The sequence below is a fragment of the Chanodichthys erythropterus genome, chromosome 4, assembly GCF_024489055.1.
Source record: "Chanodichthys erythropterus isolate Z2021 chromosome 4, ASM2448905v1, whole genome shotgun sequence".
Taxonomy (NCBI): Eukaryota; Metazoa; Chordata; class Actinopteri; order Cypriniformes; family Xenocyprididae; genus Chanodichthys; species Chanodichthys erythropterus.
The window spans coordinates 39,372,451-39,385,199 of record NC_090224.1 but is presented as its reverse complement, the minus strand read 5'-3'; the positions used below and the strand labels follow the sequence as shown (position 1 = coordinate 39,385,199).

Below are 12,749 nucleotides of genomic sequence, written 5' to 3'. Positions count from 1 at the left end.
GTCTCCTCAGTCCCCAGACGTTTGCAGACTGTTATAAAAAGAAGAGGGGATGCCACACAGTGGTAAACATGGCCTTGTCCCAACTTTTTTGAGATGTGTTGATGCCATGAAATTTAAAATCGACTTATTTTTCCCTTAAAATGATACATTTGCTCAGTTTAAACATTTGATATGTCATCTATGTTGTATTCTGAATAAAATATTGTCATTTGAAACTTGCACATCATTGCATTCTGTTTTTATTTGTACAGTGTCCCAACTTTTTTGGAATCGGGTTTGTAGATTTTTAAATGTAATCTTAGATAAAAATTCTAGAACTAAATCAGGCATTACTTCATTAAAAATCTTTTCGTAAAAGTCAACAGAAAAATAAAGAGATCTAACGGATTTCAAACTAACACAATCCATCAGAATATGCTTCGATGATAATAGATTCAGGCACAAAGGAGGATCTTCACCCATTAACAGAAACATATGCGTTCGCAAATGAAAAGTGAAATTTAAGTTAGCTTGTTTGATCGGCTTGTTAGTCAAATTGAATTTAGTCTACATGAAGTTGTAATGGAGTAAAAAGTATTCTTTCTTCCTTGTAGAAATCTTCCCCAAAGCATTCAGCTTTAACAGAACTCAAGTAAAGTACAGATTCCCCAAAATAATCCCAAAGTATAATAGTGAAGTTTTATTACTCAACACCTCCGACACCTTTCAGTGCGACTAAACATGGTCTAATTATTGACGATGTACTCTATTAAGTGTACTCCTGATGCCTTTGACCGTAGTGTTCTCCAGTGAAGCTACTGTTTGTTCATCATTCCATCTATATGGCTGGAACGACAAACTTGACTCCATGAGGAACTCTGATCCAGAAGTATCCACACATCTGTCATTGTAATATGCACAAACAGACACAATCCATCTCCACTTATACTCTTTTCGGTAAGTCACTTATTTTTCGAGTACAAAAGCACAAAGCTTGCATGTATTGCCACTTTGTTAAAAATCAAATACTGTGTGTAATTTGTTCCTTATATTGTGAGCTCACATTTATTTCAGTATATGTTAGTGCATATATTTGAGGGAGATGTTGATAAATGTGACACATATGTAACTGATGCTGAGCAGAACTGTGAGCAGGACGATCAAATATCTATCTATAGTCTGTCTATATAATCAAACACTGTCTCACTGCATATCCAGCACTGCTGAAGCTCACAACACCACGAGACTTCAGACGCCGACAGACTTTAACACGCTCTTACATCAGAACATCACTGACAGCGAGAGACTAGGTCGAAATGAAAGGTACAGTAGATGATCTCGGTGGAAAGGGCTTACCTTTAAATGCCAGCTTCAAACACTGCGTTTTACTTTCCTGAAAAAAACAACAACAATTTACAGTTAATTCTCAAATCTCTATTAATAGCAGAGCAGAATAATATGAAACAGAAATCTGCACACATATTGAGTAGAGTGACTGGTATTTTAATCGCTTCAAAAAGCGGATGATGTACTTAATTAACCGGAAAAACGAAGTGTGGAACAGTCCAGCTTTAATTACAGCGGAGGGGGCGGGGCCATCAGACTGATGATGAATGACAAAATAACCTTATACAGTTCATACACAACACTCATAAGTGCACAGTTATGATCTGGACAGAAACTGTACTGCTGTTAGTATTTGACTTGTCAATGATTTGTCCTTGTCATTTGTTTAACAGTTAAAAGACACCAATAAAAGGTTCTGAAGCAACATAAATGTGATTTTGCTGAAGGACAGATTGGTTTAAAGCGCTGTGACTCAGTTCTGCTCAGAATAACCCTGGACAGACTCTCAGTCACTGCATGTGTGTGTTCGTCTGTCATCCGCTGACCTTCTCCACGCTGCTGACGGCCTGAAAGTAGATGTTGTAGTTTTTGCGGGGTGCGAGGGGAGCGTTCCAGTAGCCGTGGTACGTCTTGTTGTCTCCCACCGTGAACGGCAGTGGTTCTGGAAGGTTCCTGGGTGGGAGCTCCGCCGCAAAGTAATACGGTAGCCCGGCGCTGGCGGCGCTCTGATAGGACACGGGCTCGCGGTAACACTCGCCGCCGCCGGCCTCCCGTCGGGATCGGTGCGGATTGATCTCCTTCACAACGATCTGATAGGAGCTGTGGGTGACGGACAAAACATGACAGATGAGTCAAGACATGTTTACATCTACAACCCGAATTCCGGAAAAGTTGGGACATTTTTTACATTTGAATGAAAACTAAAAGACTTTCAAATCACATGAGCCAATATTTTATTCACAACAGAACATAGATAACATAACAAATGTTTAAACTGAGAAATTTTACAGTTTTATGCACAAAATGAGCTCATTTCAAATTTGATGTCTGCTACAGGACTCAAAATAGTTGGGACGGGGACATGTTTACCATGGTCTAGCATCTCCTCTTCTTTTCAAAACAGTTTGAAGACGTCCGGGCATCGAGTTTCTGGAGTTTTGGTTTTGAAATTTGGTCCCATTCTTGCCTGATATCGGTTTCCAGCTGCTGAAGAGTTTGTGGTCATCTTTGACATATTTTTCATTTAATGTTGCTCTAAAACCTTTTATACCTTTCAGCATTCATAGTGCCTTCCAAAACATGCAAGCTGCCCATACAGTATGCACTTCTGCACCCCCATACCATCAGAGATGCTGGCTTTTGAACTGAATGCTGATGACATGCTGGAAGGTCTCACTCCTCTTTAGCCTGGAGGACACGGCGTCCGTGATTTCCAACAAGAACGTCAAATTTGGACTCATCTGACCATAGAACACTTTTCCACAACAGTCCATTTTAAATGAGGCTTGGCCAACAGGACACGACGGCGCTTCTGGACCATGTTCACATATGGCTTCCTTTTTGCATGATAGAGCTTTAGTTGGCATCTGCAGATGGCACGGCGGATTGTGTTTACCGACAGTGGTTTAGTTGGCATCTGCAGATGGCACGGCGGATTGTGTTTACTGACAGTGGTTTAGTTGGCATCTGCAGATGGCGCGGCGGATTGTGTTTACCGACAGTGGTTTAGTTGGCATCTGCAGATGGCGCGGCGGATTGTGTTTACCGACAGTGGTTTAGTTGGCATCTGCAGATGGCACGGCGGATTGTGTTTACCGACAGTGGTTTAGTTGGCATCTGCAGATGGCGCGGCGGATTGTGTTTACCGACAGTGGTTTAGTTGGCATCTGCAGATGGCGCGGCGGATTGTGTTTACCGACAGTGGTTTAGTTGGCATCTGCAGATGGCACGGCGGATTGTGTTTACCGACAGTGGTTTAGTTGGCATCTGCAGATGGCGCGGCGGATTGTGTTTACCGACAGTGGTTTAGTTGGTATATGCAGATGGCACGGCGGATTGTGTTTAACGACAGTGGTTTAGTTGGCATCTGCAGATGGCGCGGCGGATTGTGTTTACCGACAGTGGTTTAGTTGGCATCTGCAGATGGCACGGCGGATTGTGTTTACCGACAGTGGTTTAGTTGGCATCTGCAGATGGCGCGGCGGATTGTGTTTACCGACAGTGGTTTAGTTGGTATATGCAGATGGCACGGCGGATTGTGTTTTTCGACAGTGGTTTAGTTGGTATATGCAGATGGCACGGCGGATTGTGTTTACAGACAGTGGTTTAGTTGGCATCTGCAGATGGCACGGCGGATTGTGTTTACTGACAGTGGTTTAGTTGGCATCTGCAGATGGCACGGCGGATTGTGTTTACCGACAGTGGTTTAGTTGGCATCTGCAGATGGCACGGCGGATTGTGTTTACTGACAGTGGTTTAGTTGGCATCTGCAGATGGCACGGCGGATTGTGTTTACAGACAGTGGTTTAGTTGGCATCTGCAGATGGCACGGCGGATTGTGTTTACCGACAGTGGTTTAGTTGGCATCTGCAGATGGCACGGCGGATTGTGTTTACCGACAGTGGTTTAGTTGGCATCTGCAGATGGCACGGCGGATTGTGTTTACCGACAGTGGTTTAGTTGGTATATGCAGATGGCACGGCGGATTGTGTTTTTCGACAGTGGTTTAGTTGGTATATGCAGATGGCACGGCGGATTGTGTTTACCGACAGTGGTTTAGTTGGCATCTGCAGATGGCACAGCGGATTGTGTTTATCGACAGTGGTTTAGTTGGCATCTGCAGATGGCACGGCGGATTGTGTTTATCGACAGTGGTTTAGTTGGCATCTGCAGATGGCACGGCGGATTGTGTTTACCGACAGTGGTTTAGTTGGCATCTGCAGATGGCACAGCGGATTGTGTTTATCGACAGTGGTTTAGTTGGCATCTGCAGATGGCACGGCGGATTGTGTTTACAGACAGTGGTTTCTAGAAGTATTCCTGGGCCCATTTAGTAATGTCATTAACACAATCATGCCGATGAGTGATGCAGTGTTGTCTGAGGGCCTGAAGACCACGGCCATCCAATAAAGGTCTTCAGCCTTGTCCCTTACGCACAGAGATTTCTCCAGTTTCTCTGAATCTTTTGATGATGTTATGCACTGTAGATGAGATTTGCAAAGCCTTTGACGTTGAGGAACACTGTTTTTAAAGTATTCCACAATCTTTTTACGTACTCTTTCACAGCTCTGCCCATCTTTACTTCTGAAAGACTCTGCCTCTCTAAGACATCCCTTTTATAGCTAATCATGTTACAGACCTGATATCAATTAACTTAATTATTTGTTAGATGTTCTCCAAGCTGAATCTTTTCAAAATGTCTTGCTTTTTCAGCCATTTGTTGCCCCGCCAACTATTTTGGGACCTGTAGCAGGCATCGAATTTGAAATTAGTCATTTAGTGGATAAAATTGTAAAATTTCTCAGTTCAAACATTTGTTATGTTATCAACGTTCTATTGTGAATAAAATATTGGCTAATGTGATTTGAAAGTCTTTTAGTTCCCTTTCGTGGGAACTATCAACGCTACGTCGAATGATGTGATGGGTTCCCATCACGTCATTCGACGTAGTGTCTCGTTCCCTTACTCAGGGAACAGGGGTTACACTTGTAACCCGAGACATTTTCATTTAATTCAAATTTAAAACTTTTCTGGAATTCGGGTTGTATACCAAGAACTCAAAACCCTCAGCTTTCACCTCTCGTTTGGATTTGGTGACACATTAAGGAAGGATTTGTTCATCTCTCAGTCATCATTGTATTGTCAATGGAGGTACACACACACATACACACACCTGATAGGAGCTCCTTTAGCCTGGGCCGGTTTCAGCAGGACGGTGATGGTGGTGGCCGTCTCGTTCAGCGACGCCTCGGACCCGTCATACTCCTCTAGAGTCGGTGCTGCACAGACACAGAGAGAGAATCTGTCAACATTTTCCACTAATACAATCCTGTGTTGGCGAAGCTTCCCTGAAACTCAACACTGAATGTTCAGTCTAGCTTCAGAGTAGTACAAATGCAGTCACCCGCTGAAGAAACAACGAGGATCTCAGACTGCTTGATGCTATCTGTACATAACACACATTTACACCAACTATACAATCAATTAGCAAACTGAACACAAACAAAGTAATATCATCTGCATGAATAAGAATTGGTCTTTCTCCTCCTCTTCAGAAGCAGGTTGCTCTTTCCTCATGTTTTGTTATCTCTTCCTACACTTCTCTCACTCTCAACAAATCTAAAGTGATGGATTTCTGAAACGCAAGGAAATCATATTTCCCCCGATCGAGCTTGTGTGACATCTCTGAGCGGTGAAGTAGGCAACAGAACCTGAGGGAGCGGTGATGAGGTTACGCTCCTCGACGCTCATTAGCAGAACACAGGAAGGAGATTTACATCCAGTTCAGATGATTATGCTGAATACAGCCTGTAATTCAAGATCCTTCCATGAGCAGATGCAAATTAAAACAAACAAACAAAAAAAGAGCTTATTCATCTTTACACAACGCATTATTTATTTTTATTTCAATTAGTAAACCACAAATGAGCTGACTTTGGTGAACGGGTCAGAAGTTATTAAAAAAATCACACATATTTACACTATGTTTCAAAGTTTTGGGTCAGAAAGATTTTCATTTTCTTTTGAAAGAAATTAATACTTTTATTCATCAAGGACACATTAAACTGATCAAAAGTGACAGTAAAGACATTTATAATGTTTCAAAAGATTCTGTTTCAAATAAATGCTGTTCGTTTGAACTTTCTGTTTATCAAAGAATCCTGAAAAATAAAATGCATTCCAGTTTCCACAAACTGTTATCAACATTGATAATAATCATAAATGTTTCTAGAGCATCAAATCATCATATTAGAATGATTTCTGAAGGATCATGTGACACTGAAGACTGGAGTAATGATGCTGAAAATTCAGCTTTGATCACAGGAATAAAGTACACTTTACTATATATTCACATAGAAATAAATTATTTTAAATTGTAAGTATATTTACATTTTTACTGCATTTTTGATTAAATAAATTCAGCTTTTATCACAGGAATAAATTATAAATTACTATATATTCACATTATAAATATATTTCAAATTTTTACTGTATTTTTGATCAAATAAATTCAGCTTTGATCACAGGAATAAATTATAAATTACTATATATTCACATTATAAATATATTTCAAATTTTTACTGTATTTTACATCAAATAAATTCAGCTTTTATCACAGGAATAAATTATATTTTACTATATAATCACATAGAAATAAATTATTTTAAATTGTAAATATTTCAATTTTTTACTGTATTTTTGATTAAATAAATTCAACTTTGATCACAGAAATAAATTATATTTTACTATATATTCACATAGAAATACATTATTTTAAACTGTAAATATATTTCAAATTTCTACTGTATTTTTGATTAAATAAATTCAGCTTTGATCACAGAAATAAATTATATTTTACAATATATTCACAGAGAAATAAATTATTTTAAATTGTAAATATATTTCAAATTTGTACTGTATTTTTGATCAAATAAATTCAGCTTTAATCACAGGAATAAATTATATTTGACTATATATTTACATTATAAATAATCAAATTTTTACTGTATTTTTTATCAAATAAATTCAGCTTTTATCACAGGAATAAATTACACTTCACTATATACAGTATTCACATAGAAAACAGCTGTTTTAAATTATAATAATATTTCACTGTTTGTACTGTATTTTTGATCAAATAGATGCAGCTCTGGTGAGCAGAAGAGACTCTTTCAAAATCATTAAAAATCTCAGTGTATTTGCGAGTAAAATCACTTCATCTTAGAGAGAATAAAAGTGCCTGGAGGATTTCACTGCCATTAGGAAACAACCCTGTCTCTTTCCATACCAACAGATCCTCTCAGTCGTAATAGAATTGAGTCTCTTGGTGGCTGTGTGTGGATACTGACTTCACAGCCTGAACTAATGGTCCAATCAGAAGATCGGACATACACAACATCACTTCATACACACACCTGATATGTTGGTGGTGACGTTGAGTGTGGTTGGGGGTCCGAATCCCTTGCTGGTGCTGGCCCGGATCAGGAACTGGTAGGTGGTTCCCGGTTGCAGCAGTGTGAAGTTGTATCTGGAGGTGTTCCAGGGTAACGACACCAGCACGGGCGGACGCAGCAGCGGCACTGACGGGTCGAACGAATGCACACTGATGTAGCTGATCTGAAGACACACAAATACATCATATACAGGGATGCATACGGTGGATTTTGTTAGATCTTCATAATAAAATACAAAGAAGGGAACTTTTGAGAGTATGCACACATGGTGCAAGAGAGCAAATCTAAAAGACGGCATACGCAGCATTACCTCGTACTGGGTTATGATGCCGTTGGGCTCCAGAGGCTCTTTCCACCGCAGTGAGATCTTATCCTCAGACGGAGTCGCTCTCACAAACTCCTTGGGAACTGGACTGGGAACTACAGCACAGACAGAGAGAAAACTCAATGCAAGCAGAGCTGGCTTTAGTGAGAAAACCACGTTGGCTGACTGTGTGTCTTACAGAATGTGGTGAATTTGCCATCAGATGTTTGGCTACAAACTGATATGTGTTTATGATGACCAGTGCTGATATATTCATATCTGAGCAGAGCAGCTGATGGGCAAAATGATGGCCCTTTTTACCGGAAAAATATTACTGATAAATCATCGTCTGTCAATGAAAATTACAGTATAGCGACCTCACACTGTGTCCTAACCTGATGCGACACGATAAAAGGCGTCTTCTTTTGTCCAAATCAACCACGACGATTTTATTTTAGAAACGGTTTCTATTTCTGCAACGTCAAGGCAGGAACAACAACAACATTATTTTTGATCGATTTGGTTGCGTTTGCAGAGAGACTCCGCCCACAGGCTCTTCTGATTGGCTGTGATTTCTGATTGATTCTGTCATCTCTCATAGTCGTGTTGCATCTGATGTGGACAGACAAAATGCTTTACAATGGAATTAAAGAAAACTTCTATCCATGAAAGTATCACAAACAGAGGCCTGACAAACTGGATTCTCATGGATCTGATGTAAAACTGGCTGGAATTATATTTGATGTCAAAATATAAAATATCTGGATTCTTTTTATTTGAAAACACTAATTCCGTATCGGGCTGGCAGACATGCTCGCTAAATCATTCCGCAGGATAAAATGGGCCATCAGCACCACACAAAAGAAAGGGGCAGAAATGATGGTACACTAGTAGGAGGGTGTCGTTTCATCAAAACAAGGAAACGTTCACTTCAGAAGTCATTTGCATATGCACAGATGAATACAAATGGTGTTCCTAAACCTGGGTTTGCCGGCATTGAGCCGAAGGAGCCGCTGACGGTGGCCTTTATTGTGCTGCAACACTGTTCACGTCAAGGAGACTGACAAAAAAAGTTCTGCAAGCGATGTGCACGTCCCAGATGTGTCAAGAAATCACAGCATCTAACCCACTTATGACTGTCAGGTGCGCTTGTGTTCAATATATCACTGCCTTTATACTTATTTGAATTATTTGCCTCACTCATCTTCTGAAAAAAAAGAAGTTATATTTATACATTGCTGACATGTTTTGATCTGTTTCTCCACGAGAGAGATGCTGCACGAGGAGGCTTTAACTGTCAGCGTAATCATGTAAACATTTTAAATGGGCCAGTGCTACTCTTGATCATCTGGATGCATCGTCAGTCAGCGGCTCTTCAACGTTTCAGCAGATCGGTGTGATTCTGGGCGAGACGTGAGATTGGGCGCTGACTGCAGGATGGTTTCATGAGCGGGTCACATCATTGAAGTGTGTCCTACCACAGGCCTGATTCATTCACACATCAGCCTGTTCAAAGAGCAGAAGTCACCAAAACAATCTGAGATTCGTTTCTAATTGCAAAACTGTCTCTGAACCGCCACTGAACCTCAGAACTGACAAGTCTTCGAAACTAAAGCTCTTCTCACAGATATCAGTGAATGGAGGAAGACTGTCATGCTCGGGGTTTGAAGCCGTTCAGTTTCAGCCGTGTTCCTCTGAGGTCTGTCGTCACATTGTGATATTTAACCTCTGGCCTGCTTATATCATCACTGTGGATAACAAAGTGTGAGCTACTTTTACTCAACAACTAAAAACCACTAAAAATCAAGCTGTTTCTTATTTTAATTCACCCTGAATGAACCCTATATGGACTTTTATGATTGGAGGACTAAAAGAAATGGTTGGCAAACGATCAGCCACAGATCTGAACTAGCTTATAATGACTTCCTCTGATTTGGTATGTGGTCTCTCAAATCACCGATCACACTGTTATGATGCAGAAGATGTATACTGTGATCCAAAGTTGTGCTCATTGCTTGTGCGAACATATGATGGTATTTTGACCATCTGAGAACTCGTGAAGTGTTTTTAATTATGTAAAGGAGACGCGGTGCTGATGCTTGTGATGGGCAACACTGATCCCATGAGGAGAAAAAACAGGTACGCTTGAGCCTTCTGTCCTGTTTAGGGTCTCATCTTGTGACATCACATCCTGTTTTTGGTTCATTTTGATGACTTTGGTCCGTGTTGCGTTCATATTTCTTCATTTGGAAGCAGACTTTTCCGCTCGTTTGGTGCACAAAAGGGTTTGGATGGCAGTTTGTTTAATCTAAACAAAAAGAGTGAACTGATACTGTCGTGCCTGCCAGCTGGAGGGCCTATGATAGCCACCAGAGGGCGCTCTTTCTGTCTCCTTTACCACTACATTTCCCATAACCCATTGCCTGGACTCATCATGTTCTGATTATGGCCACCTGTTTGTCATTATTCTGTTTATGTTTGCCTATTTATACTCTGCGTGTTCAATCAGTCGTTGCGAAGTCTTGTTTGTGTTACAGCTGCAATTCAGAGCGTTCTTTCCTGGTTCCTGGTTTCATGGTTTTGATCTTTTGCCTGTTCTTTGGATAACTTTGTTTGCCTGTGTTTCTTGGACCTTGTTTTATGTTTGGATTGTTTGCCCGTGTTTTTGGCCCTGTGCCTGTTTATGGATTACGACTGTGGATTAACCCTAAATAAAAGCTGCGTTTGGATCTTCAGCATGTATTTCAGAGCAGTTTCATAACAGATATTACCAATACCCTACGAAATTAAAAGGCATTGAATGTATTGTGAATAAAATAGTTCAATATAAACTATTGAAATATTATTGAATAAAAGTACATATGATTATAATAATTCAACAAATATATAGTTTTATTTTTTTTATACATGCAGAAGGGCCGGTGACAGTAAGAGCTTTGTCCCTACAGCCATACAGCTTTAAATAAATAATCCTCTTAAAGTATAGAGACGTCAGCCGTTGGTGTGTTGTGCTCTTGTCTTTGTTGTGATCCGGTGTCTTTTATTGCGTAATCTTGTATGAGTCTGCATGTCCTATGTGTTTGTGTTATGTATGCGCCCGCTGTGGAAAATAATTCAAACATATCTATCTATCTTCTTATGTCTTTGTTTAATGGGTTATTGAATATCTCTGGCTTTCTTATATGTAAGGATGGGAATCGCTGCATTTGCAGCTGTCCTACCGTCCTCCTCCGTCTGGATGACGGTCTCGTCGCTCTCCTTGCGTCCCTCCGGGTTGGTGAGGATCATTTTCAGGCTGACGTTGGTGTTGGGAGGCAGGTTGCCCACCACGTGTCGGGGGGCCTTGGGGTCCATCTCCAGGCAGTCGGCTTTGCTCTGGTTGGGGGTTTTGTGGTAGTGGTAGCAGATGGTGACGTTGAAGGTGTGGCAGCGGGTGATGTTGTAGCCCAGCGACTCCCAGTCCACGGCGATGAAGCGCGCCTGCGTCTCCGCGATCTTCAGATTCTTGGGCGTCCGCATGGGTTCTGAGAGAGAAGATGAGAGACCGGTTACTATTCACACTCATACTCTGAAATTCATAAGCTGTCATTGTCCTGGAGGCAAAAATAAAAGTGTGATAACATGACACAGATCCATTCATTTTTATTTCTTTTCAAGATTGCATGCCATATCACCTCATCGTCAACATCATCGTTTTTACTATGACTTTTACCTTCTTTTTTCTTTTTGTATTAGGAGATCTGAATGCTAGTTGTGGACACATGATATCTCAGTGATCGGTGAATGTTCTTGCCACCCAACTCATTAAATTAAGCATGACATGAATCTATTATCAAAATGGGTCATGGAGCTGCTTTGAGATCCCCATATCTACAGGACTGAACTATATAGAGCCTTGAAAATTAAGATTCCAAAAGGAAAGTTTATTAAGAATGAGAATCTAGAAGGATATTAGGATATCTTGAATACATTTAGAGTTGCAGGCATGAAAACTTTGGAAAATGAGTATTTATGGCACTCAGACAGGAATGTTCTTTACAACTGAGCTGATAGAAAAACACAAGATGCATTTCTAGTTTTAACATTATTTATTCTTCAGATATTCCTCTTTAAAAAAAAAAATAAAAGTATCAGATGTATGAAAAGTGACCCACATTTGGGTTTTGACCACTGAAAATGTGTACAATTTACTCATGGAGCCTCATTAAGATCTCCATATCTCTGAGATTGAACCATCGAGGGCCTTTAAAATGAAGACACCAAAATAAAAGTTTGTTCAGAACCAGAATCTAAAAGGATATTAAGATATCTTTAATACTTCTTGAGTTACAGGGATGCAAACTTGAGGCAAAAAACACAAGAAGTGCTTTTGCTCCATTTTTGAACTGTCACTGTTGGCATATAATGAATCAAAGATTGATAAAGTCAACAGATTTTACTAATAGATCTACCAATCTCTGTGTAAAAATAAAATAATTATGCTGCCATCTTTATAAAGTCATTTTTACACCCCTGTAAATTGGCTCCAAATCTCAGGTGAAAATGGTCATTTTGACCCCCTTTTACAAAATAATGGATTAGTCAGTAAATATTCATCTGTGATATTTAATGTTTTGGCTTTCATCACTATTTATGTTTGTCTTTCTACATAACAAATATTAAAATCAAAAATCTGTGCTGGGGAAGTTTCTGAAATTTGGTTGATTTGACACGGAATGACCCAAATGCATGTTATTGATTCTGTAGTGAATGATTCATCTTTGGACTGATCATGTTTAATGAAACTGTCATAACTGGATCTTATGGTGAAACGTCAGTTTCTTCAATCATTTAGTCTGATTAAGCCCCGCCCCTTTCTTACAATTGGCTGCAAGCTCACATTCAGATCTGCCTCCATCCTATTAATAACTGATGGACTGAACCAAATCCCAGCCTACATTTGTTTT

General features: G+C 40.0%; 1 protein-coding gene across 4 annotated transcripts in view; it reads right to left on the bottom strand.

Moving 5' to 3' along the window:
* ptprk (protein tyrosine phosphatase receptor type K) overlaps window positions 1–12,749 on the bottom strand; it is a 177,196-nt gene that overhangs the window by 39,058 nt on the left and 125,389 nt on the right. For all 4 annotated transcript variants that reach the window (XM_067384979.1, XM_067384977.1, XM_067384981.1 and 1 more), the window contains exons 8-13: window positions 11,025–11,327; window positions 7,810–7,919; window positions 7,461–7,662; window positions 5,219–5,324; window positions 1,872–2,145; window positions 1,336–1,372 (exon numbers count right to left, since the gene is read on the bottom strand). In XM_067384979.1, coding sequence (XP_067241080.1) covers window positions 1,336–1,372; window positions 1,872–2,145; window positions 5,219–5,324; window positions 7,461–7,662; window positions 7,810–7,919; window positions 11,025–11,327 — 1,032 coding nt within the window. The remainder of the gene's footprint in view (window positions 1–1,335; window positions 1,373–1,871; window positions 2,146–5,218; window positions 5,325–7,460; window positions 7,663–7,809; window positions 7,920–11,024; window positions 11,328–12,749) is intronic.